The sequence below is a fragment of the Hyperolius riggenbachi genome, chromosome 3 (genome assembly GCF_040937935.1).
Source record: "Hyperolius riggenbachi isolate aHypRig1 chromosome 3, aHypRig1.pri, whole genome shotgun sequence".
Taxonomy (NCBI): Eukaryota; Metazoa; Chordata; class Amphibia; order Anura; family Hyperoliidae; genus Hyperolius; species Hyperolius riggenbachi.
In genome coordinates this window covers 167,962,817-167,990,611 of record NC_090648.1, presented here as the reverse complement: position 1 = coordinate 167,990,611, position 27,795 = coordinate 167,962,817, and the positions used below count along the sequence as shown (strand labels likewise).

The 27,795-nt window shown below is 43.0% G+C and overlaps 1 protein-coding gene across 8 annotated transcripts in view; it reads right to left on the bottom strand.

Annotated features, from left to right (window-relative positions):
- The window catches only part of WDR93 (WD repeat domain 93), a 147,941-nt gene that overhangs the window by 55,701 nt on the left and 64,445 nt on the right, over positions 1-27,795 (bottom strand). For all 8 annotated transcript variants that reach the window (XR_011030264.1, XR_011030265.1, XM_068275214.1 and 5 more), the window contains exons 9-12: positions 24,384-24,451; positions 20,986-21,072; positions 377-511; positions 85-280 (exon numbers count right to left, since the gene is read on the bottom strand). Coding sequence is in view for 6 of the 8 variants with exons in the window: in XM_068275214.1 (XP_068131315.1) it covers positions 85-280; positions 377-511; positions 20,986-21,072; positions 24,384-24,451 (486 nt within the window). In the remaining 2 variants the exon portion in view is untranslated. The remainder of the gene's footprint in view (positions 1-84; positions 281-376; positions 512-20,985; positions 21,073-24,383; positions 24,452-27,795) is intronic.

Genomic DNA, 27,795 nt, shown 5'->3' with positions numbered 1-27,795 from the left:
ACTAAAGTTAATAAAGGTGGTAATAGTGGTATGAATCAGAAAACGTTCTTGGTGGCAATGACCTAGATTATAAGGTATTCTCACCTTTCTTGGACAAGCACTATGTTATACTCCCTGCCGGCTGCTGCAGTAACGAGGTACAGAGATTTATCCGCGCAAAACACCAGGATCTGGACTCTAGGAACAGCTGGAGGATCTTTACTTGATTCCATGTGTTCTATGAAATAAAGGCTTCCTATACACTTTCCATCTGGAAGGGCGACAACAGCTAATGGGAAACCTTGCAAAAAGAGGTGTGTTATTGGTATCAATGAAATCTGAGTTCAAAATCAAATAGCTTCAAATAACTTGAGAATTAAACAATGAAAAGCCTTACCAGAGTACTTCATGTCCCAGATGGCTAGTGTTTCATTTTCAAGAGCCAGGGCTAGGTACGAGGTGCAAGCACTGACTGCTGAGAACTTAATGGGAGACGCACACGGCCACACAACATCAGGCTTTGGGTCACCCTCTAAAAGTCAAACATTAATTGTAAGTAACAAAATCTTCCTTTCATATGAAATAATGATATATTTACACATACCGTCATTCAAAGCAAATTGAGCAGCTCATTTTCTTTTTATATTTATTTGTTGGAGCGCCAGGGGTTGGGGTGAGAGGAATTACTTACCTGCGCCTGTAGCCTCTCATCTGTGCGGTGGTTGCCATCTACTCCATACACGCCGCAGTTTTATTTTTTCAGCAATGCATGATGGGAGATGTAGTCCGTAGTTGCGAGTACAAAGATGGCAAGTAATTCCTCATAGTAATTCCTCATAGGTAAGTAATTTCTCTCTCCCCAACAACACACTTTTATGAACTTCCCTCAAAAAAGGTGAATTTTGCTGGTCAGTTCGCTTTAACAAAGTGTGTCTTCAGCAGGATATACAAGTGCAACTAAATAAAATGTGATTTGTGATTCTCAGTCAAAAATATATGCTGTTTATGTAGTTTGTAGTATGGAGAAAAAGTATAATAGCAACAAATAACTATCCTTCTGATAAACATTGGATAGGAAGGCTGTAGATTACAAGAAAATGTAGTGTACATTTAAAAAAAAAGCTGCGAGTTAAACAGGGTGCAGATTTGCAGATTAATAGAATATCAGTAATTTTACTAATATTCTACTAATTTTAGCATTAGTGGAATATTGGTAAATTTAGTGATATTCTGCTATAAACATGCTGTATGTATGTTGGGTTGATGTAGCTCAGTAAAATGTATTAGCTACAGGCTCACTATACACACCAGTGGTTTTAGATGTGCTGCCGTGCATTTAGGATTTTTGCACATTCAGGAGTGATGCATCATGGTAATCACAGTTGTTCACTTACAGCTAAATTATGACAAATACCTTCTGTTTTAAGATGGCAAAATTACACTTCAAAGCTTTTCTGACAGAGAAAAAACACTGTTAATTTAGTGATTTGACTTGAGTAGTACCACCTATGATCCCCCAAAACAAATAACTCCACTTTCTATTTTCTACTTTATTTCAAGTTTTTTGATATACTGTACCATGCAAACATTCATATTTAATGCACCTTACTTAATAGCCTAATCATAGATAAACAAAAACTACTTCAGGAACAAAGGTTTTTACACTGCACACCTGGCTATTTTCAAGTTGTGAGTTGTAGTTTATTTTTGTTATCAAATAACATTAAAGGACGTTATTTCCAAATATTGGTCTGTTTGCTCATGTGCAGCCTTAGAACATTTTTATTATACCAATAATCTGTCAATGCATTCTTGTACTATGTACAATGTTACTATGTGTTGGCCTGTCCTCTACAAATAAACCACAGACCCACATTTCTCTAATCATATCAACCCCATTTCAACCCAGGATTAAAGTATTCCATTTAAATAAAAGCGATTCTAATTTTCACAAGTTCCAAAGAAATGTAATGAGACAACCATTCTTTGGCAACAACCCATTACTTTGCGGATTACAGTAGGAGCTAGTTTTCTTTGCTATTTCACTAAGGGCTTTAATTAACTTTCTCTATTTTCACCTTGTCTTCTGATGGCTAAAAAGGTGTGACACTTCTGACATTTTGACATGCATTTTCACAATATAGTGTACAGGCTCGACGGAAAGCTCACAATAATTCCACTTCCTCTAGAAGGCAGTAGATAGACCTATGTCTTGGAGCATTTGCCTGTGGAAGGAACTTAAAGGACAATTGGAGAAGTGAGAGGGATATGGAAGCTGCCATATTTATTTCCTTTTAATCAATACCAGTTGCCTGGCTGTCCTGCTGATCCTCTGCCTCTGCTACTTTTAGCCAAGACCCTGAACAAGCATGCAGCATGTCAGGCGTTTCTGATATTATTGTCAGATCTGACAAGATTAGCTGCATATTTGTTTCTTGTATAATTCAAACACTACTGCAGCCAAATAGATCAGCAGGGCTGCCAGGCAACTGATGTTGTTTAACAGGAAATAAATATGGCAGCCTCGATATTCTTCTCACTTTAGTTGTTCTGATTCTGTGGGGGGGGGGGTCTGCGTGTGTGTGCGTGTGTGTGTGTGTGACCATCACTTGAAAACGCCTTGACCGATCTCATCAAAACTTGGTATACAGATCCCTTACTACCTGGGATATGTTCTGGGGTCTCACATGCCCCCTGAAAGCCTGGGCGGAGCTACAAACAGGTAATAAGGTTTCACCCATTCACGTCAATGTAAAAAAAATGTAAAAGGCTGTCATTCTCACAGTAATCAAGCCAGAGTCCCCACACTTGGCAGAGTTGGTCACATGGTGACTGAGGTGAAAAATTTGAGGAAAGTGGGCAAAGCATAAAACAGCCAATCAAATTTGAGTATCGTATTTTTCGCCGTATAAGACGCTCCGGCATATAAGACGCACCCAGATTTAGAGGGCAAGAATCAGGAGAAAAAGAAAAAAACTAAACCTAGGTGTGTCTATGATGCAGGGGCGTCTTAAGGACTTTTTACCCCCCCCCCCCCTTCCAGTTACACTACATACTATTACACCACATAAGGGGACAGTGTAATGATTGGTTGTTCCCATGTTGCCTGCCTATGTTCCTCTATGCGTGACCCCGGCGCACGTGGTGTGCTGATAGCGTATCTCTGCGCGCCTAATTAGGACCGGCCAGCGATGTTCGGTGGGGCGGCGGTAGATGGAAGAAGAGGATCGCGAAGCAGGATTGGAGCTAGGAGCGCGGCAGCAGGAGCAGGTAATGTATATACTGCTTCCCTGCACACCTCTGCATCCCGAAATCCGTACCTTCACCGCATAAGACGCACCCACTTTTCCCCCAACATTTTGGGGAAGAAAAAGTGTGTCTTATATGGAAAAAAAATCATTTTCAATGGGAAAATGTAAACTGCAGCTATTCTTAGATTATTAATGGCAGGGTTCTCAAACTAGGCACACTTGGCCACTGGGTGACTGGGATTAATATTCAGGAAAGAGGGTGGAGCCTACATCAGCCAATCAAAATTCACCTATTGATTTTCAAGAGGAATATTTAAACTGCTGTCATTATTACACTGTTAATGGCAGAGAGGCCTAAAACCTGGTACTGTCAGTCATTGGGTGGCTGGGATTCAAGTATAGAAAAGGGGACGAAGCCATAAACAGCCAATCGGATTTGTTTCATTTCTATTCGAAAATTTAAATTATTGATGCAGCAGAATCCAAAAGCTCACAAACTTTGTCACTGAGTGTCTGTGTGTTAAGGTTAGAAAAAACAGGTGCAGCCAACAACTAAATACATATCCAGGCAACGCCGGGTCTTCCGTTTGTATTCCTATAAAACCTTCTAGATTATTCTGCTCATCTAAAAGCCAGTAAAACTTGGTATTTAATTGAATTTCTGTTTTTAAAGTCACCTAGTATATTTTAGAAAAAGTAGAATGGTCTACCATACCTCTTACCAAAAATAGAACTGAAATCATGAAATATACATTTCCTAACCGCTATCTCCATTAAAACAACTTTCAACGATCATATTGGATTGTTTAGGCTGATTGCATGTCTAGGCATCTATGATAATGGCAAAACTAATAAAATTCAGTGTGCAATGGCATTGATGGTAAATGCTAATTGAAGCTACAAGTATGTAATTGGACTGCCCATTGTGGAAACATGGATGCCTATGCCAGTACAACCGACTCAGCCTATTGAAAGATGGAGCTTAATACAGCTTGACAATTTGTGTAAAAGAAGTGGCTATCCTCATACATAGAACACGCCCTGACAAAATGTCAATGACGTTTTGAAATGCGTAGGTAGGAGGAGCCACCGTCCAGCACACCAATGGTAACAGCACCACATGGCTAATTGCTGATACATGCTAGGTACTTGGCTCCACAAGCCATGTCGAAGTCAAGGACTTCCGTCTTTTCATATGAGCTGGCTACAGCTACAAGGACTCGGGTAGTGGAAATAAAAAGATCCATATCCCAGAGATAGCAGTAAATACTCTGCTGTTATGTAGGTTTATCCCAGCACTAAAGCATACCAAAGTTATCACTACACATTTACAGATGTGAGAAAAAAAAACGGATTGATACCTTGACAGCCCATTGCTTTATGCATTCTGAAAAGAGATGACGTGAGAGGAACGTGTGCATGTATGCTGCTGACATGTCGTTGATGAAAGCAAAATAGGTGTGAAAAAGAGATAAAATATTGCTTATTCTACAGCATATTCTAAATTGGCAGTAAACATTTATTGGTATCCCTAGAAAAGATAGCAAATAGCTGGATTACAGTGTTTTTCAAACCAGTCGTTTTCTTTCATCAGTACCACATGTCTCCAATAGTGTAGTCAGTCATTCTGCCTATTTAACTGGAGAAAAAATAGTGACTTTGCTGGATAGTGTACTGGTTAAGGGCTCTGCTTCTGACACAGGCGACCTGGGTTCATATCTCAGATCTTTATATAGTAAGGAGGAGGAGGTGGCAGCAATTCCCTAGACATACTACATCTGACTAACTGCATGGATGAGCAGAGCCTAATTATAGGCAGGTTACACAACTTGCATACAAATCAGATGCAACAAAATGGAGGATGTTGGCTTCCAAAAACAGTTTGTGCGTAGAGTGCTCCTGTACGAGACTCTTCCACTGCGTTGAGGGATCCTCATGGAAGAGACCCTAACCACTAATTAACAAAAAACATTGTGTGAACCTGGGGGCAGCTGGCCATAAAATGGTTTACACATTTTCTTTAGGAACAAGGAGAAATTGGCAGCGCTCCTAATCAGGCTGCACCTGAAATGACTACCAACAGAGGTGTGCAGAGCCCCCTAGAGGCTAAATACACACCTTGAATTTAAAACGGATGCAAACTATGCCCTAAACCAGGAATGGGCAAACCTGGCCCTCCAGCTGTTCCGGAACTACAAGTCCCACAATGCATTTGCCTTTATAAGTCATGACAGCCACATTGCGCATTGTGGGACTTGTAGTTCCTTAACAGCTGGAGGGCCAAGTTTGCCCATGCCTGCCCTAAACCCTATACTCAGATGCAAACTCAATGCAAACTGAAATAGTAAATGGATGCAGCTAGCCATAAGTAAACTTACATTTCATGGTGAGAGGTGTACAGAAGCCCGCAACCACAGTTGTGGTTGGCAAGCTTATGGAGAGGAAAGTCTGGAGAGCGGTGGAACTGCAGCGCTGGACCTTGATATCCAAGCTGAACACTTTTTATTTTCAGCTTGGATATCCTTTAAGACATTTAAAGGACACCTGAAGTGAGAGGGATATGGAGGCTGCCATATTTATTTAATTTTAAACAATACCAGTGGCCTGGCTCTCCAGCTGATCTTCTGCCTGTAATAATACTTTTATCCATAGACCCATGGCAAGCATGCAGATTAGGTGTTTCTGACTGTGTGCAGCCAAAGAGATCAGCAGGAATGCCAGGCAACTAATATACAGCAGCCTTCATATCCCTCTCAGTTCAGGTGTCCGGTGGTCGGGGGATCTTCATTGGGCTGCAAAAAAACAATGGGAATCCTAAGTAACAGGGAGAATTCTCATTGGATCATGATGGACCAATGAAAATTCTCCCTATTGCTTGGTAGAATTGGCCTGCTGTAGCCTATGGAGCTCCCCATGCTTCTGCTGGCTTCCGGCCTGTTGAAGGGGCCGAGCTGCGGCAGCGGGACAGGTGAGCTCCGATGCATATGGTGGACGGGATCGACGCAGGATCAGATGGGCGGATGCTTACCGCTTCCGTTCGGCATCCGCTCAAGTGTGAACCGGCCCCTCATTTATGACGAATCACGGCTGTAATTTGATCTCTTCAGCTGTGCCAGCTCAGGAATCTCCTCTGCCATGGCAGAGTAGCTAATTTGTAAACACAGGATGTTAACCCTATGTCTGATTCCATGGAAGCAAGAAGTAGACACACTGCAGATTGATTGCAGGATTTGTATCAGCTGTAACTAAGAAATGTTTTTCTTTAAAGGTTAGTTTGCTGTTGTACATATTTTAGAGCAGAAATGAAGTTCTGAGTTCAGGTCCGCTTTAACTCTTTGTGGCAGTTTCTAATTTATCCTTGTACTCACCCCCAGCAGATATCGAGGGGCTTTGTTACTATCAAAGGGACTTCCAGATCCAACCATAACATCCCCAATTTCATTACTCCCTCCTTGGGGCAAACGGAAGAGGTAAAGTACCCTTTGGTGCTTTACTGGGCTTGCATTTCCCTAATGGTGCCCATACATGGTACAATTTTTTCATCCAATCTTACCATTTCTATGTAGTATAAGGGTAAATTAAGTGAATATACTGAAAGATAATTTAGGCAGTTCCCTTATATTACATAGAAATGGTAAGATGAAAGATGAAAAAAAAATGTACCATGTATGGGCACCATAACAAAGCAGATTACAAGCAATGGAAAAACAAGTACCGGTATTTGTATTTAATATGGAAAAAAAAACTTGATGTGTACTTGTGTTTAACGCTACATAGATATCTATTTTAAGCTTATTGGTGCATTTCCTCAGGGCAGAAGCATCATTATATGATCAGACACCCTCACACTTTCTAAGCAAGGTGTCAGTAGAAAAAGATTGTTTTGTTCATCATCCAAGGAACTGATCACAAGCCTGGTGAACAGTCTTGTGTTTATGGGCAGCCCAACAAATTTCAGCCTTCTGTCTCTTTCATCTATTTACACAAATAAAGGAAAGAAACCTGCAGATAATATCTAGAGCATTACATCCCATGTGACAGTGGAGCTGTTAGTGTAATATAAAGGCCGGGACCTTGGGGAAAGGAAATCGATGCATGAAAGGCTGGAATTTCCAAGTGACACATAAAAGATAAAGCTATTGCTAATAAGCAGCTATTTATTCACCGGTGAATTATGCTCACGGGATAATAGAAGGTGAGTGCTGCTGCCATTTTCACATTCACCCATATTAACATTTTGCAGTGCAGGACGACAAGCACACAGAGGAAGAACTCCACCCTTCTGAAAATATAGTACTAGATATTCCATAATGATTGTTTTCCTGAAAACGGAGTGGTACTTTAAACCTTAAAGTACCCAACATTTCATAACCACAAAGAGTATATTATTATTATTATTATTACCGTATTATTATTATACTCTTCATTCACATCCTTCGCAATGAGCCACGCATAGTTCTGAACCAAAGAGGATGTTGGACAATATGAAAAGAATAGCATTGCTACTTGCTAGCACTATAAAAGTGGTGTGACTGAAGTCATAATAACCACTAATGGAAACTAATGGAAGGTCACAACACTGTGTCACCTCTGATCATGCTATTCTAGGCAAAGTGACATCTTCCTAGTAGGTTACCATGAAGAGCAGCATTTATACTTAAAGTACTCCTCTGACTCATTTCCCCAACACAAACAAAGCGAAGCTACACAGAGTAGGTTTACTAAATATTAAAGATCTAGAACCAGAACTAAGATCTGTATGGATACGTTATCTGTGAATCTTGTTGTGTCTAAAAATAACTATTACATCATCTGCTCCCCTCTGAGGTCAAGCTCCCCCACCTCTTCCTAGACATTTGCTTTAAGTACTGCACAGATTTTTAATTACCAGTACCTGTACAGACCAGAAGCAGGATGTAGTTGAGCTCTATATTTTCTAAGCTCCACCAGCAGTGTGGAGGAGCTCCAGTGCAGAAAGCGGTAATGGAGTATGTGTCAGTGTTTGCCCGTATGTAAGACGCTCCATTACATTAGCTTATTTCAATCCACTATGTGAAACCCTGCCAAGTTTTGGACTGAACAAATGGCATCATGTTACATCACTTGAAAAGGAGCTCTTAAAGGACACCCGAGTTGAAAATAAACTAATGAAATAAACAATTGTATCTATCCTCCTACTAAAAATGACTTTTTATGATATTCCACAGTTCCATTTTACATTTAAATCTACTTTTTAAGTTTTTACTGTTTTATTGTTTTTGCTCAATGAAACATTTACTGTACATGCACATGTCTATCTCATCATGTCACAGGTCACCTCGGGTATCCTTTAAACCCAGTCAATATTTGGACCGGACAAAAGCAATCACGTTACAGCACTTGTAACAGAGTACAAAGCGAGAAGAGGCCTGGAGCACCAGACAAGCGATCAAAAGTTGAAGGAGTGTTGCTACCAAATTGTAGTTCCAATCATAAAATGAAAGAGCACATCCGATAAAACGTCCAGGCTTTATTTAACACCCATTAAAATTGATTACAATGGCACACCACCAGTTATTGAGGAGAGGTGTACAGGACAGCAGAGATCGGCAGCCATTTCCTGGCTAGTGCGTGTAGCGCTTCATCAGGTCCTAACACACTAGGTGCGAAACAGCTGTGGATGACTGCTGTCTTGTACCCCTCTCCTCATGACTGGTGATATGCCATTGTAATGGATTTTAATGAATATTGATTAAAGCCTAGAAGTTTGGATGTGCGCTTCTGCCAGGAAACGTAGTTTGTGGTTGCAAGTACACCTCTGTACTCGCATCCACATACTACATCTCCCAACAGTTGCGAGTGAGCGACTTCGCCAAGAACTTAAATATATGGCAGCTGCGGTCTCTCCCTGGAGAAGATGGCGGATCCCATATGGACCCGAGGAGCAGCACCCCACAGGTAAGTAATGCCGCTCACCCCAACAGCACATTCCTTTATGAACCTCACTTACGGGGAGGTTCATTCTTAAAATGTAATTCCTGGTGCTCAGATGTCTTTAAAATCTGGCATGTTCCCTTGATTGCACCATAAAATGGCATTTGCCAGCAACAAAAATAAGCCCCCCTTCTTATTTTGACTTGCAAAGTGTTGTGCAGAACTGTGCAAGTCTTGACATCTATTTTTAAATGTATTTGGAGGCTCTACAACCTCTAAAAAGTCCAGAATAACCTGAATTTTTCCATTTACTTTAATGGTGTTTGAATTATACATTTGATCGACCTGTACGGCCGAATGAGCAGAGAATTGAAAACGTAGATATCCGACCCTAACACTACTTACAACTACTGAGAGTTCTGCCTGTTTTATGCATAGTGCTGTGACATCACCAATTAGACAGGAAATACATGTTCAAGGAAAAGGTCTGCAGTTTTCCACAGACAATTTCTCATCCCTAATGCATGTTTTAATGAAAGAGTCCACCACATTCAGCATTCCAAGTGATCCCACTGCCATAAGATTTTTTTTTATTTTTTTTTAAGGGGGGGGGGGGGGGGGTGGGGGGGGTGGGGAGGGCAGAAATTAGCAAAACGGAGCCATGGAAACATAGGTGTGATACCTCCAAGATGTAAGATGATATTACATACTAAGAAGCATGTCTCACATAAAACGTATTTAATTCACATAATTCACATACATTTCTTTAATTTCGTAAGCAGTCCTGCAATGCATTTTAGCTGCAGAAGTATATTTTCAGCTGTCACATAGTTATAAACACAGAACTTTGTAAAAACAGACATCAAATCCTTCTGCTGCAATGCTGGAGCACTTGGCAAAGATAAAAATCCCAGTGCAGTCACTGCTATAGTACTGTCTCACTGACAGCAGTGGCTGGTGGGGCAGGCTGCTGATCGCTGAAATCTCCTTTGGGACATGCTTCTCATGCTCATTTTAGTCTTTGCATATTTTTCCAAGCTAATAAAGAAACCTGCAGGAGAGGCTATTTGCATAATCATGAATGTGCTTACTTGCAATGCTCATCACAAGCATGCTCCCAAGACTGGAGATCATAGTCTGTCAATTGCCATCGGAAATATTACAAGAGATTTGAGAGAGGTTGGAGGACTGTTACGAGGCACACTCCACTTCTACAGGGGTAGCTACAGGAAACAAGAGCCAGCAAGGTGGTGGGCAGACCCTGAATATTGTAACTGATGTGTATCAGAGAGAAGTCAGTGATATGGCCGGCAGCAACCATAGCAGTCCAATAATCAGTATAGCTACATTAATATTAAAGTGGTATGAAACTCAGAATTTCCTATTGTTCTAAAAGATTATTTACAGAATAAAATCTACTACCAGGAAAAAAACTCTAGCAGGACAGCATTCAAACAGTTTAAATTCAGAACTTTGGTCTCCAGTGGAAAGCTCTTAAAGCTTCTGCCATCAGGGCTGGATTTAGGCCGCCTAGGTCATGGCCTAGGGCACTACAGTAGAAAGGGCACAAAAACAGCAGGCTAAAATGGTGTCGCATTTGCAAGCTTGCAAGTGCTGCAATGCATTGAGTGAGCGCCTGACCGCGGTACTCTGCTGCTGGCTGCCTGTGCAGCAGCCACCTAGCTCTATGGACTTCCCGGCGGTTATGGACTTGGGCAGCATTGGAGACAGAAAGGAAGAGGAAGCTTCTGCACTGGAGATGGGTGGAGAAATCAGTGACACTGATGGCTGCTGGGATTGGGAAAAGAAGGGATTAAGGGAGTCATCTGGCTACCTATACTGGAGGGAAAGGGGGAAGGTGTCATCTGGCTACCTATACTGGGGAGTCATCAGGCTACCTATACTAGAAGGAAGAGAAGGGGGGAGGTCATCTGGCTACCTATACCCGAGGGAAGGGGGAGGGGTCATCTCGCTACCTGTACTGAAGGGGATCGGCTGGTGACAGTGGCCTTGGGTGGTGAAGAGTACAAATCCAGCCATGAAAGGTGATAACCAGGGCTGTGGAGTCGGAGTCGGGCAATTTTGGGTGCCTGGAGTCGGAGTCGGGAAAAAATGCACCGACTCCGACTCCTAATGAATTTGTAACTGTAATTAAAATAGAAAATATGATAAAATGTTCTATTTCTCAGATAATAGTCATTAAAAATAATGTATATATACAGTATATATACAGTAATAGCTGTGCTTAGTCTACAAAAATGAAATAAACCAATCAAAATTAGTTACTTGTGCTGTTTCAATAAAGCAGTCCCCGTATTTTTAAAGTCAGATATACATATCTGATTGTGACTGTATATATGATGTGTACACAGGAATCTCTTATATACACTAAATAACATCTATGCTGTAAGAATAAAGCCTGATGTATCACTAATAGAGATGGTCAACGAGATGGAAATAATTCTGCATTGATGCTGATTTATGCAAATGTATGCACTCCCTTTGCTGATGAAATCAAATAATTTGATATGTTATTAAAATTTGGTTTGGTGACTACAAATTAAAGGGAAACTGAGACAGATGAAAAGTAAAGTTTTATACATACCTGGGGCTTCCTCCAGCCCCCTTCAGGCTAATCAGTCCCTCACTGTCTTCCACCACCCGGATCTTCTGCTATGAGTCCTGGTAATTCAGCCAGTCAGCGCTGTCCGGCCGCATGCCGCTCCCACAGCCAGGAACATTCTGCACCTGCGCAATAGTGCTGCACAGGTGTAGTATGCTCCTGGCGGCGGAGTGTGTGCATGCGCACTACGCCTGACTGGCTCAAGTACCTGGACTCATAGCAGAAGATCCAGGTGGTGGAGGAGGACAACGAGGGACTGATTATCCTGAAGGCGGCTGGAGGAAGCCCCAGATATGTATAAAACTTTAATTTCATCTGTCTCAGGTTTACTTTGTTACACAGTAGTACTATACTCTACATATGCACTCCCCACAGAGCTGCAGGGAATCCACTGAGAATGCTGTGCACATTGAACACAGAGGTGTTGTCTGTTTACAATCTCCTCATTCCCCTGCAGAGTACCTGCACATCATTCTTACATGTACCCACACTTACATTGCCTAGGGCCTGATAGATGTTCTTTGTTCCGGTTTGTACCTTTTACAAGTACTCTTACCAAGGACTAGTTTTAGTCTAAAGGGAATAAATATAGTAGTCTACATATCCTTCTCACTTCAGTTGTCTTGTAAAATTCCTAAGCGTTGGCAGTTAAGAGACGAATTTCACGTTACATACTTTTAATCAACAAAATTGTAATATGCAAATTAGAGGAGTCAGAGTCGTGGAGTCGGAGTCAGAGTCGGTGGAATCCTAAACTGAGGAGTCGGAGTCGGTGGATTTTTGGACCGACTCCACAGCCCTGGTGATAACATTATCTTTTGTTTACATTCCTTTGCTGAAAGTACTATACAGCCAGCAGCATGCTGAAACTGAACCAGAGAGAGCTGAGAAGTGATCACTGGATACATTGTAACATATAAATATAGCAGCTGTGCAGTAAAATGCAATGGCAGCTTTCAGAGCAGATAAACTGTAGTTTAGAAATTTGTAAACAATATTACTTGTGCACAACAGCAAATATGATAACTGTATGGGTCATAAAAAGTTGGACAATACAAAACTTATTTAATGTTTTGTCAGAGTTTTATCCCACTTTTTATGGTACTTCTTGGTGTCTGTTTTGCCAATTAATAACAGGTTAGTAATCTCAAGTTTGTGTACTTCTCAGTTTTAATTTTCCTGTACCAAAGCTAAGCTATAGTTCACTTTTTTATGTTTTCTCATCTATAAAAGGTACATCTTTAAGATCACTAGTCAGATTCCTGATGCAGATGTCAGTTATCATTTTCCAGCATTTCTGAATCTGGCGGGTGACTGAAAAAATAACAGTAGCTCCTAGCAGTGACAGTGATAAATGAGGCAGAGAACTCTTTATGCATTAACTGGAAAGTTAGTCTGAAACACAAGCTATCACCTGGACATTCTAATGTCTAGCATGACGTTCCAAGTAGCTGGGTGTCAGCTCTTGATGTGTGCTAATAGACATTACATGCTGGAAAAATGTCATGTTATATTGCTCAGTGGAACTGGAAAATGTTATCTCTGTTCGTTTTCCAAGCTATAAGCGGGGAGCTGTTAAACCCAGTGCTGCCGCTTCCATATTGGCCAATGTTCACACAATGTTGTTTTGCTACTCAAACACTGGATTGACCTTATTTTCTCACACCATTTGCCACTCCCTCTAACTACTGTGACTAAACTGTCTACCTTATCCTAAAACTCTTCTTTATCCACCCTCTGCAGCCCATCTACTACCTGCTCCAGTGATCAGAAGACTCTTCTCAAGATTCTAACTCACACCACAATTCAAAGATGAGCTCCTAAAACAGCAATATAGTCTCATCTGTCAAAGAGATATTCACTCTGGAAATTGATTTGTATTGTTTTTTTTCACAAAGTGTCACTTTCTGCTAACTTGTGACAAAAAATAAAATCTTCTATGAACTCACCATAGTCCTAACAGAATACCTTGGGGTGTCTTCTTTCTAAAATGGGGTCATTTGTGGGGTTCCTATACTGCCCTGGCATTTTAGGGGCCCTAAACCGTGAGGAGTAGTCTGGAAATCAAATGCCGCAAAATGACCTGTGAAATCCTAAAGGTACTCATTGGACTTTGGGCCCCTTAGTGCAGTTAGGGTGCAAAAAAGTGTCACACATGTGGTATCGCCGTACTTGGGAGAAGTAGTATAATGTGTTTTGGGGTGTATTTTTACACATACCCATGCTGGGTGGGAGAAATATCTCTGTAAATGGACAATTGTGTGTAAAAAAAATCAAAAGGTTGTCATTTACAGAGGTATTTCTCTCACCCAGCATGGGTATGTGTAAAAATGCTTGGGATGTACTGTTTGATGCCAAGGCGCCCGGTAAAGCGTAAGAGGGACTCGTCTACGCAGATGTTTTGTTCAGGGGTATAAGCATCTGCAAATGTTGATGACAGGTGGTCTATGAGGGGCCGAATTTTGTGGAGCCGGTCATAAGCAGGGTGGCCCTTTTCATGACAGGTTTTGTCGTCGTTAAAGTGCAGGAAGCACAGGATGGACTCAAATCGTGTCCTGGACATGGCAGCAGGGTACAAGGGAACATGATGTACTGGGTTCGTAGACCAATACGACCGCAATACATTCTGTTTCATTAGTCCCAAGTGAAGGATAAGGGCCAAAAAGATTTTAATGTCGGAAACTTGGACTGGTTTCCACCGGAAAGGCTGGGCATAGCTGCTCTCCGGGTGCTCGGTGATGAATTGTGTGGCTTTACGGTTGGTCTCAACCACAATTAAGTCTAAGAGAACCTGGGTGATGAACAGCTGCAAAAAGTCTAGGGCCGTTCCTAGATGAGCTGTCGCCACTTGGACTCCAGACTGGGCGGTGAAAGGGGGCACTACGGGTGCGGCGGAATCAGGGGATTGCCAATCTGGATGTGCCAGCACCTCTGGAAGTCTATGGGTACTATGGGCCCGTCTTCTTTTTGGTGACTGCGACTGGGGTACTACTGCACATGCCACCGTACCAGTTTCAACTTCCATGCTGGCGCTCACCACTTCACCAGGGTCTACGGAAGTACTGGTACTAAGTCCAGGAGATGCTGCGCTGCTGGTGCCTGCCTCACCAAGAAAACTCTCATCAGCGCTAGCACCACCCTGCTGCCCTTGAGGCAGATCCTGCGCCACCTGCGGTCTAACGACATGGGGTCTGGTACGCCTGGCTCTAGCCGGGACCAAAACCTCGTCATCACTTTCGGTCAGAGAATCACTGCTTTCCACAGGTTCAAATTCGGACCCGGAGGATTCGTTGGATGAGTCTTCCCAAACGCTCTCATCCGACTGGTCCATGTACCTGTATACCTCCTCATCGGAAATCCCCCTTCTTGCCATTGTGGACTGCTAAATTTATGGGGTTTTCCTCCGAGACTACCCAGAAAAAAAAGAGCACCTACCTAGCAAAAGGGAGTATTTGAGAGGTATTGGGGGTGGTGGGGAGTGGGGTCTCAGAGGCAATCAAACAATCACAGGACAATCAAAGCAGATCACGGGACAATCAAATACAATTACAGCACAATCGAATCCAATCACAGCACAAGCAAATCTGATGCACTCGGAAGGTGATGGGGGGTGGGGGTGGTGGTGGGGGGTGGGGGTGGTGGTGGGGGGGGGGATTGGTGGGAAGTGGGGTCTCAGAGGCAATCAAACAATCACGGGACAATCAAATACAATTACAGCACAATCGAATCCAATCACAGCACAAGCAAATCTGATGCACTCGGAAGGTGGTGGTTGGAGGTGGTGGGAGGGAGGGTGGGGTTGGGGGTGGCGGGAAGTGGTGTCTCAGAGGCAATCAAACAATCACGAGACAATCGAAGCAGATCACGGGACAATCAAATACAATTACAGCACAATCGAATCCAATCACCACACAATCAAATCTGATGCACTCGGAAGGTGATGGGGGGTGGAGGTGGTGGTGGTGGGGGTTGGTGGGAAGTGGGGTCTCAGAGGCAATCAAACAATCACGGGACAATCGAAGCAGATCACGGGACAATCAAATACAATTGCAGCACAATCGGATACAATCGCAGCACAATCGAATACAATCACAGCAGAGTCAAATACAATGCACTCGGAAGGTGATTAGGGGGGTGTCTGAGGGCGATTTGAGAGGGTTGGGGGTTGATCAGGAGCCTGCACGGGGCAGACTGAGTCCTGATCTGATGAGAGGCAGACACAGGGGGTTACTGATCGAAGATCAGTTAGTGATTGCTGGGGAGGACAGATGTAAACAATGCGCAGGGGATGTAATCAGGAGGGGGGTATGAGGGCAATCGAGGGTCTGGGCAGGTGATCGGTTGCCCTCGCGGGGCAGTTATGGTCTGCTCTGATGGGTGGGGGTGCTGAGGGGTGATGGACAGGTGATAGACAGCTGATTAGAGGGGGATCAGGGGGTATGGTAGCTGTATACAGATGTATACAGTATACAGGGGGGTAGTCTGGGATGGGGTCTGGGGGTGATCTAAAGGTAGGGGGGGGGGATCAGGTGTGAATAGGAGGAAGTTAGGGACCTAAGCTGAGGGATAGCGTCGATAGTTAGTGACAGGTGTGGGGGGGGGGGGGTTTAGAGGGGTGCAAGGGTGCTGGCAGGGGTCTGCTGGGGTGATCAGGGGGGGGGGTCTGAAGGCTGGGGTGGGAGATCAGGGGGGCTAGGTACAAAAAAAACCCAATGTGTCTTGTAAACTTACAATGGCTTCCTCCTCGCTGGTGGTCTCTGGAACAATGAGACCATGAGGCGAGGAGGAAGCATGTATAAGGCACTTTGTTTACCTAACAAAGTGCCTTATACGCATTTGATAGGCAGAATTTTATAGTCCTCCGCTCGCCGGCGCTGCTAATTGGCCGGCGAGCTGGAGGCTAAATGTCCGGCTATCGATCCCCGGAGGAGGATCGCGTCACGGATAACGCGATCGCTCCGCCCATGCCCATACAAGGACCGCCGCCATTTGTACATGCGGCAGTCCTTGCGGGATCCACTTTCCGGCCACCCCTGTGCAGTGGGCGGTCGGGAAGCGGCTAATGGAGAGTCATTGTGAGACCCAATAATTCTCTCCAATTCTCTTTCTACCCGCTGACATCACTTTGTTTGATATCCTTCTCTCTCTTCAACACACTTTCTTGGTATGTAGGTTCATAAAAATCAATTTGAACCTGATGTACTACATACCATGGATTAATCACCTTGGTGTTTCTTCCTGGATCTGAGATGGTACTACTTTTTGGTAATATCTATATAGAATTGTGATTTTAACCACTTTACCCCCGCGCGTACGTATTTCTCCGCCCCTTTTTCCATCCTTTAAAAACCAGGGACGGAGAAACACGTACTTTCCGCGTTCCCGACGCTGTCCGCGCTCCCGCTCGTAAACACGCCGCCCGCCGCTAGTAAAACCGCCGCCGCCCGCTCGCCCGGAGATCAATGAACGGGAAAATCCATTCCCGTTCGTTGATCTAAGCCCCACAATGACCCGCTGCTCTCCTATGGGCAGCGCGATCATTGTGAGAAGAAACTCACGTGTCCAGCCTCCTTATTCTTCCTCCAAGCTTCCGGAAGGAGGCTTGGAGGTCGCAATAAAGCAAAAAGTTACTGTGGCCATCTTGTGGCCAAATAGTAAACTACACCCTACACATTTTTCACATACAAATAAATGACTTTTACACAAAAAATTAACTCATTACCTCCCACACTCCCCATTTTTTTTTTTTTTGTAATTAAAAAAAAATTCAAAAATTTACAATTAAAAAAAATACATAATTAGTTACCTTAGGGACTGAACTTTTTAAATATTTAAGTCAAGAAGGTATAACACTGTTACTTTATAAACTATGGGCTTGTAATTAGGGATGGACGCAAAACTGAAAAAAATGCACCTTTATTTCCAAATGAAATATTGGCGCCAAACATTGTGATAGGGACATAATTTAAACGGTTTTATAACCGGGACAAAAGGGCACATAAATTTCATGGGTTTTAATTACAGTAGCATGCATTATTTAAAAACTATAATGGCCGAAAACTGAAAAATAATTTTTTTTTTCCCCACATTTTTCCTATTTTCCCATTAAAACACATTTAGAAAAAAATAATTCTTGGCATAATGTCCCACCTAAAGAAAGCCTAATTGGTGGCGGAAAAAACAAGATATAGTTCATTTCATTGCGATAAGTAATGATAAAGTTATAGACGAATGAATGGAAGGAGCGCTGAAAGGTGAAAATTGCTCTGGTGGTCAGGGGGTAAAACCCCTCAGTGGTGAAGTGGTTAATGTATATTTTTTATTGTTTATTTTTTAGAACTGTGTATTACGGCCTGATGAAGGGCATTTATACTATAAAAAAGCCCAAAACGAACATGTGTCGTTGCCTCTAAAAACACACGCCTTCTAAGGTCGCAACTATTCATCAAGCCAAGCCAGACCATAACACTTGTCAGCCTTCCTTACTGTTGTCTATGACATTCTCTATTGTATTCAGATAACGTGGAATCGAAGAAACCTTTTTTTAATACTTTTTTGTCACTTTATGTGTGTTAATAACGTTTTCTAAAGTGCTTTTTGTACCGCAAAATCGCATCCCGCTTCCTCTTTTTTCTTGCTAACCTAAAGTCCTTTTCTAAAGTAACACAAATGCAAGCTACGCAGCCAGTAACGTGCATGAGGGATAATTAAGTTGCGCTTCTTCATTAGCACGCATAACAATATTTAATTTGCACGGTTTCAGTGCGTTAACAATAAAGAATCTGCCCCTTTGCACCCAGAAGGACTTAATTAAGTTGCGCTTCGTCATTAGACCAGGAACAGCCTTATCAGTCCTCCGACAGTGCGTACACACGCACTACAGTCTGCTGAAAACCCTCCATTTGGGAGTTGCCGACGGATCCGTTGTTGGCTGCTGTCGTGTGTGTGTGTACGCACCTAAAAATTGGTCTGATAGTATTTCATTAATCTTTCAAGTGTGTACCATAAGTCTACGTAGGTGTTAAAGGAATACTTAAGTCATCAAAAAAAAATGACTTCTACTCACCCGGGGCTCTCCTCAGCCCCCTGCAGCTGAACTGTGCCCTCGCCGTGTCCCTCCGATGCGCCTGGACTCGCCAGGGGGCACTTCCGGTTTGGCCGTCACCGGCCGACAGGCTGGAAACGCGGCGGCCGCAATAGCGCCATCTATAATGCTATTGCGGCCGGGAACGCAGCTAACAAGCTGAGTTCCCAGCCTGTCGGCCAGTGACGGCCAAACCGGAAGTGCCCACCGGCGAGTCCAGGCGCATCGGAGGGATACGGCGAGGGCACCGTTCAGCTGCAGGGGGCTGAGGAGAGCCCCGGGTGAGTAGAAGTCATTTTTTTTTGATGACTTAAGTATTCCTTTAAGTAAACCAAGAGAGTCTTATCTATTTGCCATAAATACCTCACAATCCATGCAAGATCTTTTGTGATTAATGTATCTGGATAACACTTACATTCGAAAAGAAAAAAAACCCTCTCCACCTTCTTCTGATTGCATGTTTTAACATTGCCAGTCAACAGGAATAGAGTCTGAAGAAGGCTCACAAGCTGAAATCTTTTACTGTTTTTCTTTTAAATTAGCCAATAAACTAGAGCTTGAATTTTACAGACAGGAACTTTTGAATCAGGATATTGATCCTGATTCAAAGCTTCCTGTCTGGAAAATACAAGCTCTAGTCTGCAGCAATGCTTAGCTGCTAAGACCTATGCCTAGTTACCTATACTGGAGGCCCCTATTCCTGCTTACCTATTCCTGCTTACCTACCCAGGGAGCACCTATGCCTAGTTACCTATACTGGAGGCCCCTATTCCTGCTTACCTATTCCTGCTTACCTACCCAGGGAGCACCTATGCCTAGTTACCTATACTGGAGGCCCCTATTCCTGCTTACCTACCCAGGGAACATCTATGCCTAGTTACCTTTACTGGAGGCCCCTATTCCTGCTTACCTACCCAGGGAGCACCTATGCCTAGTTCCCTATACTGGAGGCCCCTATTCCTGCTTGCCTACCCAGGGAACACCTATGCCTAGTTACTTATACTGGAGGCCCCTATTCCTGCCTACCCAGGGAACACTTATGCCTAGTTACCTATACTGGGGGCCCCTATTCCTCCTTACCTATACTGGGAGCACCTATGCCTAGTTACCTACTGTATACTGGGGGGCATTATTCCTATACTGGGAAACCCTATGCCAAATTACCTGTACTGGAGGCCCCTATGCCTGCCTATACTGGGAGCACCTGTGTCTAGTTACCTATATTGGGGGCCCTTATTTCTGCCTACCTATACTGGGTAGTATCAATAACACCAATGTTTTTTTATGTGGGATGAGTGCACTGCATATACTGCATTTTATGTGGGGTAATTGCTGAATTTCATGTGTGTGCTATAGTAGTTGATTGGTGCAATTTATATGTGCAGTGATTTCCACATTGTATACAGGTGTGATTAATGCATTTATTATGTGAGATGATTACTGTATTTGCTTTGGTAGTAGATTGGTGCAATGTGTATGTGCAACGTTGTTTGTACGTGATATTAGTGGTGATAGAATGCTAATTAGTAAACATTTTAAGTTTGCAATCAAAAACCAATCACCTAGGCAAATGTATCTAAAGCTAGCCATACAAACATCGATTTTGATTACCCAAATGGGCCCCCACCAGCCAGCCATTGTGCCACCCCAAAAAAGCTGGAGTCGCCACTGAGTGGAGGTTTACTGATTGAGAATCATTGCACTTCTGAGGCAGCCTCCCTCCATAAAAAGTGGCATAGTTGTAGCGCAGGCAAACATGGATTTTCTGCAGTCCTGTTTTCAAGTACCCATACAGAGATTCTCATAATGTAGTTTAGAAATACACTCACCTCTACATTAGCTGGAAATAATACAAACTCACACAGCCAACTGATTAAGTTGCTGATTGAGTTTGGTCTCTGCTTCTCAGATTGAAGCATCCTCATGGCATAACTGACAAACTCTTACCTAAACCAACTATATCAACAAATCTATAAACCTGCATGAAACTGCAAGTACCTCAATATCAAGTACATCTCGCAAAAACTGATTAATCTTTCTTAATGTAAAAAGCAAGGCTACAATGCATGGTGTTTTTTTTATTATTTACTATCAATATATTTCCAAAGTTGCTATTGGCATTATTAGTTGTTTACCTGCTTTATCCTTAAAAGGTTTGGCTAGAAGGTAGATGAAGAAATTGTGGGATCCATGCCAGTGCACGCTTATAGCATTACAAATCCCTGCAAAACAGAAACAAGAATATCATTATATTAATTGTTCATTATTTAAAAATATGCATTTACATTTTATATTTGCCAAAATAGAGGTAAATATTTGTTGGTAGCGCCATCTTGTGGACAAAGATTTAGAAATGTATCATAGATATTGGGTGGACTGTAAATAGAAATTTGCATATTTATTACATAGCATATAACAGTTTGTGATAAATGATACAGCATTTTAGAGCAATGTGTGTCTGCAACTCTGCCCATTTAAATAAATCCATTATAGGACAACTGAAGTAAGAGTGATAAGGAGCCTGACATATTTATTTCCTTGCAAACAATGCCAGTTGCCTGGCAGCCCTGCTAGTCTATTTGGCTGCAGTAATGTCTGAATAACACCAGAAAGAAGCATGCAGCTAATCTTGTCCGATCTGACAATAATGTCAGAAACACCTGATGCTTGTTCAGAGGCTATGAACTACTTACTGCATCTTGTGCAGTATATTCACGGCCCGGCACTTGAAGTACCAGGGCCGTGAATATAAGTCTTCAGTGGCGGGCGGCCGACGTGCGCTACTGAGCGCGCTCCCTTTGTCACCGGTTAACGGAGAAATGAATGAATGGGAACGCAGTCACTCACTACCTAACGGGGGTCCCTGTCACTCACTGCCTAACGGGGGTCCCTGTCACTCACTACCTAACTGGAGGCGCCTGTCACTCACTACCTAACTGGAGGCGCCTGTCACTCACTATCTAACGGGGGTCCCTGTCACTCACTACCTAACTGGGGTCCCTGTCACTCACTATCTAATGGGGGTCCCTGTCACTCACTACCTAACGGGGGTCCCTGTCACTCACTGCCTAACGGGGGTCCCTGTCACTCACTACCTAACTGGAGGCGCCTGTCACTCACTACCTAACTGGAGGCGCCTGTCACTCACTATCTAACGGGGGTCCCTGTCATTCACTATCTAACGGGGGTCCCTTTCACTCACTACCTAACGGGGGTCCCTGTCACTCACTACCTAACTGGAGGCACCTGTCACTCACTAACGGGGGTCCCTGTCACTCACTATCTAACGGGGGTCCCTGTCACTATCTAATGGGGGTCCCTGTCACTCACTACCTAACCTAAGGGGCACCTGTGACTCAGTAGCTAACCTGGAGGTCCCTGTCACTCACTACCTAACCTGGGGGCTACCATATTAAGGGGGCATTCTGCCTATTTATGTGAAATGCTGTCTATTTATGTGCCTCATGACTGCTGAATTTGTCTTGTTGGGTTCCTTATGATTTGTTGGGGGCCTCACGATTGCTGAATTTGTCATGTCGGGGGCCTCACTATTGCTGAATTTGTCATGTCGGGGGCCTCACGATTGCTGAATTTGTCATGTCGGGGGCCTCACGATTGCTGAATTTGTCATGTCGGGGGCCTCACGATTGCTGAATTTGTCTTGTTGGGGGCCTCGTGATTGCTGAATTTGTCTTGTTGGGGGCTAACTGCGAGACTATTGGAAGCTGAATCCTTATCATATGAGACAATAGCATAAAAACCTACTTTAGCTTTTTAAAACAGAAAATAAAACTGGGAGGTTCTAAAAAATTTAATACATTTTTCAGGAGTAGGATGGATGAAATTGTTTATCTTCACAGTTTATTTTCAACTTGAATTTTCCATAATGTTCATGTATGAGTTAAAACGTTTGTACAGTATTTAGTTTAAATTGCTGTTGCCACTTTGCGATAGATAAGTGACTTTTGTGTTGCAGTTTGGGCACTCTGCCTCCAAAAGGTTCGCCACCACTGTCCTAATCTAATGTCCCACCATTGCTAGGTTCATGTAAATTTGTCTCCACCCGTTACCACACCTACATTCTGGTCCATGGCACACCCATTTTCGGTGTGGCGCGATAAGCGCGCCGCACAACGTGATCCTCATATTTTTGGCACGCTAGCTGCAGTGTGCTGAATTCTGCTACCTACAGTATGTACAGTATATGCTGTTCTCTAGTGCCTGCACTGTGTGCTGATCTACCTCCAGTGTGTACAGTATAAGGTGTTACTCTGTGCCTTTACTGATTGTAAACCAGCTGTATTGTATGCTGATCCCTGCTACTTTCAGTATGTACAGTATTAGCTGTAAAGCCTGGTACACACATACAATTTTGATTAGCCAATTTTAGCTCTGTTCATCAAATTCATTGTCTTTTGGCCCACTTAATGCACGGGGGTGGTAAAACTGGGGGTCAGTGATTGACCAATCAAAATTGTATGTGCGTATACATCTTTGATCTATGCCTATACTGATTGTAAATTATCTAAATAAAGGACAGGGGGCTCCATCCAATATTTCGATGGGCAGGCCCGTTATCTGTAGCTTACACCGCTGCTAAGTTCATGTACATTTGGCCCCACCCATGGCCACGCCCACTCACCTCATGGCCACGCCCATTTTTTTGCCGCGGCGCGCTGCATATACCTCCCCACCTAGTGCCCACAGGTGCCTCCGATCTCCAAGGACCATAGAAACGGCCCTGGGAGCAATTGCATTTCATTGTTATAGAAAAGCAAATCACAATCACGCTTTCCTGTACAGTGAAAAAAAAAACCTGAAAAATCGATTTGCAAAACGTGAGTGATTTTGCTATAATTTTGCGATTCCCAGTGTGAAGGAGGCCTAAGGGCCCTAGAGTGATTTTCGCAGTGTATTAGAATCTACGATGATTCAATAGAGGCAAACCCACAGGAACAATTCCGATTAGGGAACTCCCAATCGCAGGTCCTGCGGCATTTTTGGAGCGATTGCGCTCCAATATAAAAGGGGGCTGCAAAATCGCTTTGAAATTACTGCATGAAAGCTATTTTGAAGCCATTATACTACCTAAAGCACCCCAAAACAATTCCCATTCGCTAGAAATGAAATCAAATTGCTTTACCTGACTCGAGGTAGGCAGCCGGAAGGTATAGGTAGACAGCGGCTGTGTGGCAGCATTTCAACTCACCTCCCCCGGGATCTAGACGCCCGGCAACCATTATTTTTTCGGTCCTTGGAGGCTGTGGACAGTTTGTAATCATGACGACAGACAGCAATCTATCTACAGGGTTACTGCTCCACCCGGAGGACAGAGGAAGAATTGCAGCATTGGATGCCAGGGAGATAAGTTCAGGGGCAGCTGCAGATCTCTCTGCAGTGTGATTTCTTCCTGGTTTCAGGGTCTAAAAGCATGTGAAAAAATTGCACAACTTTTAGACCATAAAATCCGGAAATAATCAGCTCCTCAGGGAGGTAAAATAAATTTGATACACATTATAAAATGCACACCTACCTGACTGTGTTGGTTCTGTGTCACTGTGTAAGATTTTATTAGGTTGGAAAAAATGAAACATGGCTTGCCTAGACAAAGCAGAAATATTAGTTACAATTCACATATTCTCTGTTGCGCAGTAAACATAGGAATAAACAAGGTAGCATCATGAATCAATGCAGGGCTGATCTGGCAGAAGACAGATGACAGTTGTCATAGTGACAAATCACATTTTACAGTAATTTTTGTGCTGCAGGTAAATTATGAAGGTTGACTGCTGACTGGCAGATACAGCATTTGCTAACCTTTTATGTCCCTCTGTCTGCAATACTCTCAAATGCACCAAAATACACGGTCCATTAAAATATAATACTTTCTAATACATGTACCTTCTATCTATAATGCTCTGTAGTACATGGACCCTCAGTCCATAATGCGTTCTTACCTATAGACTTTCTGTCTTATACATGGACCTCCAATCTCCAATAAGTGGCATTTCTCCCTCCAGTGAAACTGGCCTCAGTTGGGGTGAAAAAGTACCTACTTGGCTCCTCTATAAAAAGAATGGCTACATTGGGATGAATATAAGAAGGAGCACTAAAAAACAGTATGATAGACGGCGGCGGCGGCGGCAGCAGCTTTACAGATGGTGAATCGATTTCATGCTGAAATCGATTCACAATCTGTTTGCGGTAAAGGCAGCCATACGATCCCTCTCTGATCAGATTCGATCAGAGAGGGATCTATCTGTTGGTCGATCTGATGGCAAATCGACCAGTGTATGGCCACCTTTACATTGAATCTAGGTATTGATTCCCTCCAATCATGCCCAAAGGAGAACTCCCAGCAGCTGCCATTCAGTCATGCGGTGCCCAAAGAATGTCTTTGTGCACCAGCAGTGAAGCATACCCATGTGAGAACCTGCCGTCCAATTGCACAGCAGTGTCACCTAATGCAGAATTGGATTGGAAGCCAGCGAATGACTGCTCGCTGGCTTCTACAGTATGTGGATGGGTGGTGCCAGCACTGCTATCCTATATGCGGGATGCCGATGTCTAAAAGTGCAATAGGCCACATCTACAATTTATACATTTTGAGTTTGGGGGACAGTGAAAAAGCCTCAGGGGGCCGCATTCGGACCATGGGCCGTAGTTTGAGGACCACTGCTCTAATGCATAGACCCTCTTGTCCATAATACTTTCTAATGCAGAGATCATCTGTGCATAATACTCTCTAATGTAGAGATCATCTGTGCATAATACTCTCTAATGCAGAGATCATCTGTGCATAATACTCTCTAATGTAGAGATCATCTGTGCATAATACTCTCTAAGGCAGAGATCATCTGTGCATAATACTCTCTAAGGCAGAGATCATCTGTGCATAATACTCTCTAATGCAGAGATCATCTGTGCATAATACTCTCTAATGCAGAGATCATCTGTGCATAATACTCTCTAATGCAGAGATCATCTGTGCATAATACTCTCTAATGCAGAGACCCTCAGAGCCATATGCAATTCACTTTTTCACCTGAATTTTCTCCTAGGTGATAGTTTCACAACTTGTAAATAAAATGCGTTTTAAACCACCAACAAGCAAACAAATACTCAAAATAATTTTGATAGTACTTGTTCACCTATTCTTTGGTACTTTTTCCATTGTAAAGTGCTAAAAATTTATTTTAAATCGAAGATGAAAAATTATCTCCTAGGAGAAAACTCATGAGAAAAAGTGAATTGCATATGGCCCCCTCTGTCCAAAATACTCTCTAATGCAGAGACCCTCGGAGCCATATGCAATTCACTTTTTCACCTCATCTGAGTTTTCTGCTAGGAGATAATTTTTCATCTTCGATTTAAAATTACTTTTTAGCACTTTACAATGGAACAAGTACCAAAAAGTAGGTGAAAAAGTACTGTCAAAATTATTTTGAGTATTTGTTTGCTTGATGGTGGTTTAAAATGCATTTTATTTGCAATTTGTGAAAATATCACCTAGGACAGTGAAACTTGGCTCTCCAGCTGTTAAGGAACTACAAGTCCCACAATGCCTTTATGAATCATGACCGTGGCTGTCAGACTCCTGCAATGCATTGTGGGACTTGTAGTTCCTTAACAGCTGGAGAGCCAAGTTTGCAGATCACTCACTTAGGAGAAAACCCAGGCCCATATGCAATTATCTTTTTCTCCTGAGTTTTCTCCTAGGTGATATTTTTAAACTTTTCAATAAAATGCTTTTTAAGCCACCAGAAAGTAAGGAAATCCTCAAAATAATTTTGACAGTATATTTCACATACTTTTCAGTACTTTTTCAGTTGAAAAGTGCTGGAGAACTATTTTACGGTAAATAGGAGATGAAAAATGATCTCCTAGGAGAAAACGCAAGAGAAAAATGGAATTGCATATGGGCCCCTCTGTCCGTAACTAGAGATGCCAAACATAAAATTTTCATTTCGCGAACTTCGACCGCAAATTTCCGCAAAAATTGGTGGGCTCCATAAACTTTAATGGCAGGTGAACGGCCGCCGTCTTTAGCAGTTAATAGCAAAGCCCCCTTACATGCTAGAAACGCCAAATTTTCAGGGTATGCGGAGAAGGACAGTGGGTACAAGAGAAAAAAATTCAAAGAGACCTTATAATTTTTGAGATAATCGATTTTAACCCATTCAGGTTCCGTGGTTTTCACGTGAGAAATGTTCACCTCTCATTCATTAGCCTATAACTTTATCACTACTTATCACAATGAACTGATCTATATCTTGTTTTTTCCGTCACCAATTAGGCTTTCTTTGGGGGGTACATTTTGCTAAGAGCCACTTTACTGTAAATGCATTTTAACAGGAAGAATAAGAAAAAAATGGAAAAATTCATTATTTCTCAGTTTTCAGCCATTATAGTTTTAAAATAATACATGCCTCCATAATTAAAACTCACGTATTGTATTTGCCCATTAGAGATGTGGCGAACGGTTCCCGAACCGTTCGCCGGCGAACACCTCTAAATCCATGGGCCTCTTACTACTTCCGGGTCGCAATGACCCGGAGTAGTACGCCTGCGCTGCCCGGCGGAGCGCGTCCTAGATCGCGCTCCCGTTGCCGGGCACTCTCTGCGCATGTGCGTGACGTCATGAGTGACGTCACGCTCATGCGCAGAGAGTGCCCGGCAACAGGAGCGCGATCTAGGACGCACTCCGCCGGGCAGCGCAGGCGTACTACTCCGGGTCATTGCGACCCGGAAGTAGTACGAGGCCCAGAGAGGTTCGCCAGGCAAACTGTTCGGCCCAACACTATTGCCCATATGTCCCGGTTATTACACCATTAAAATTATGTCCCTATCACAATGTATAAAAATTATGTCCCTATCACAATGTATAAAAAATTTTATCCGACAGCGACGGAGATTTAGAAAGCGAACAAGGAGGGGCGGCAGAA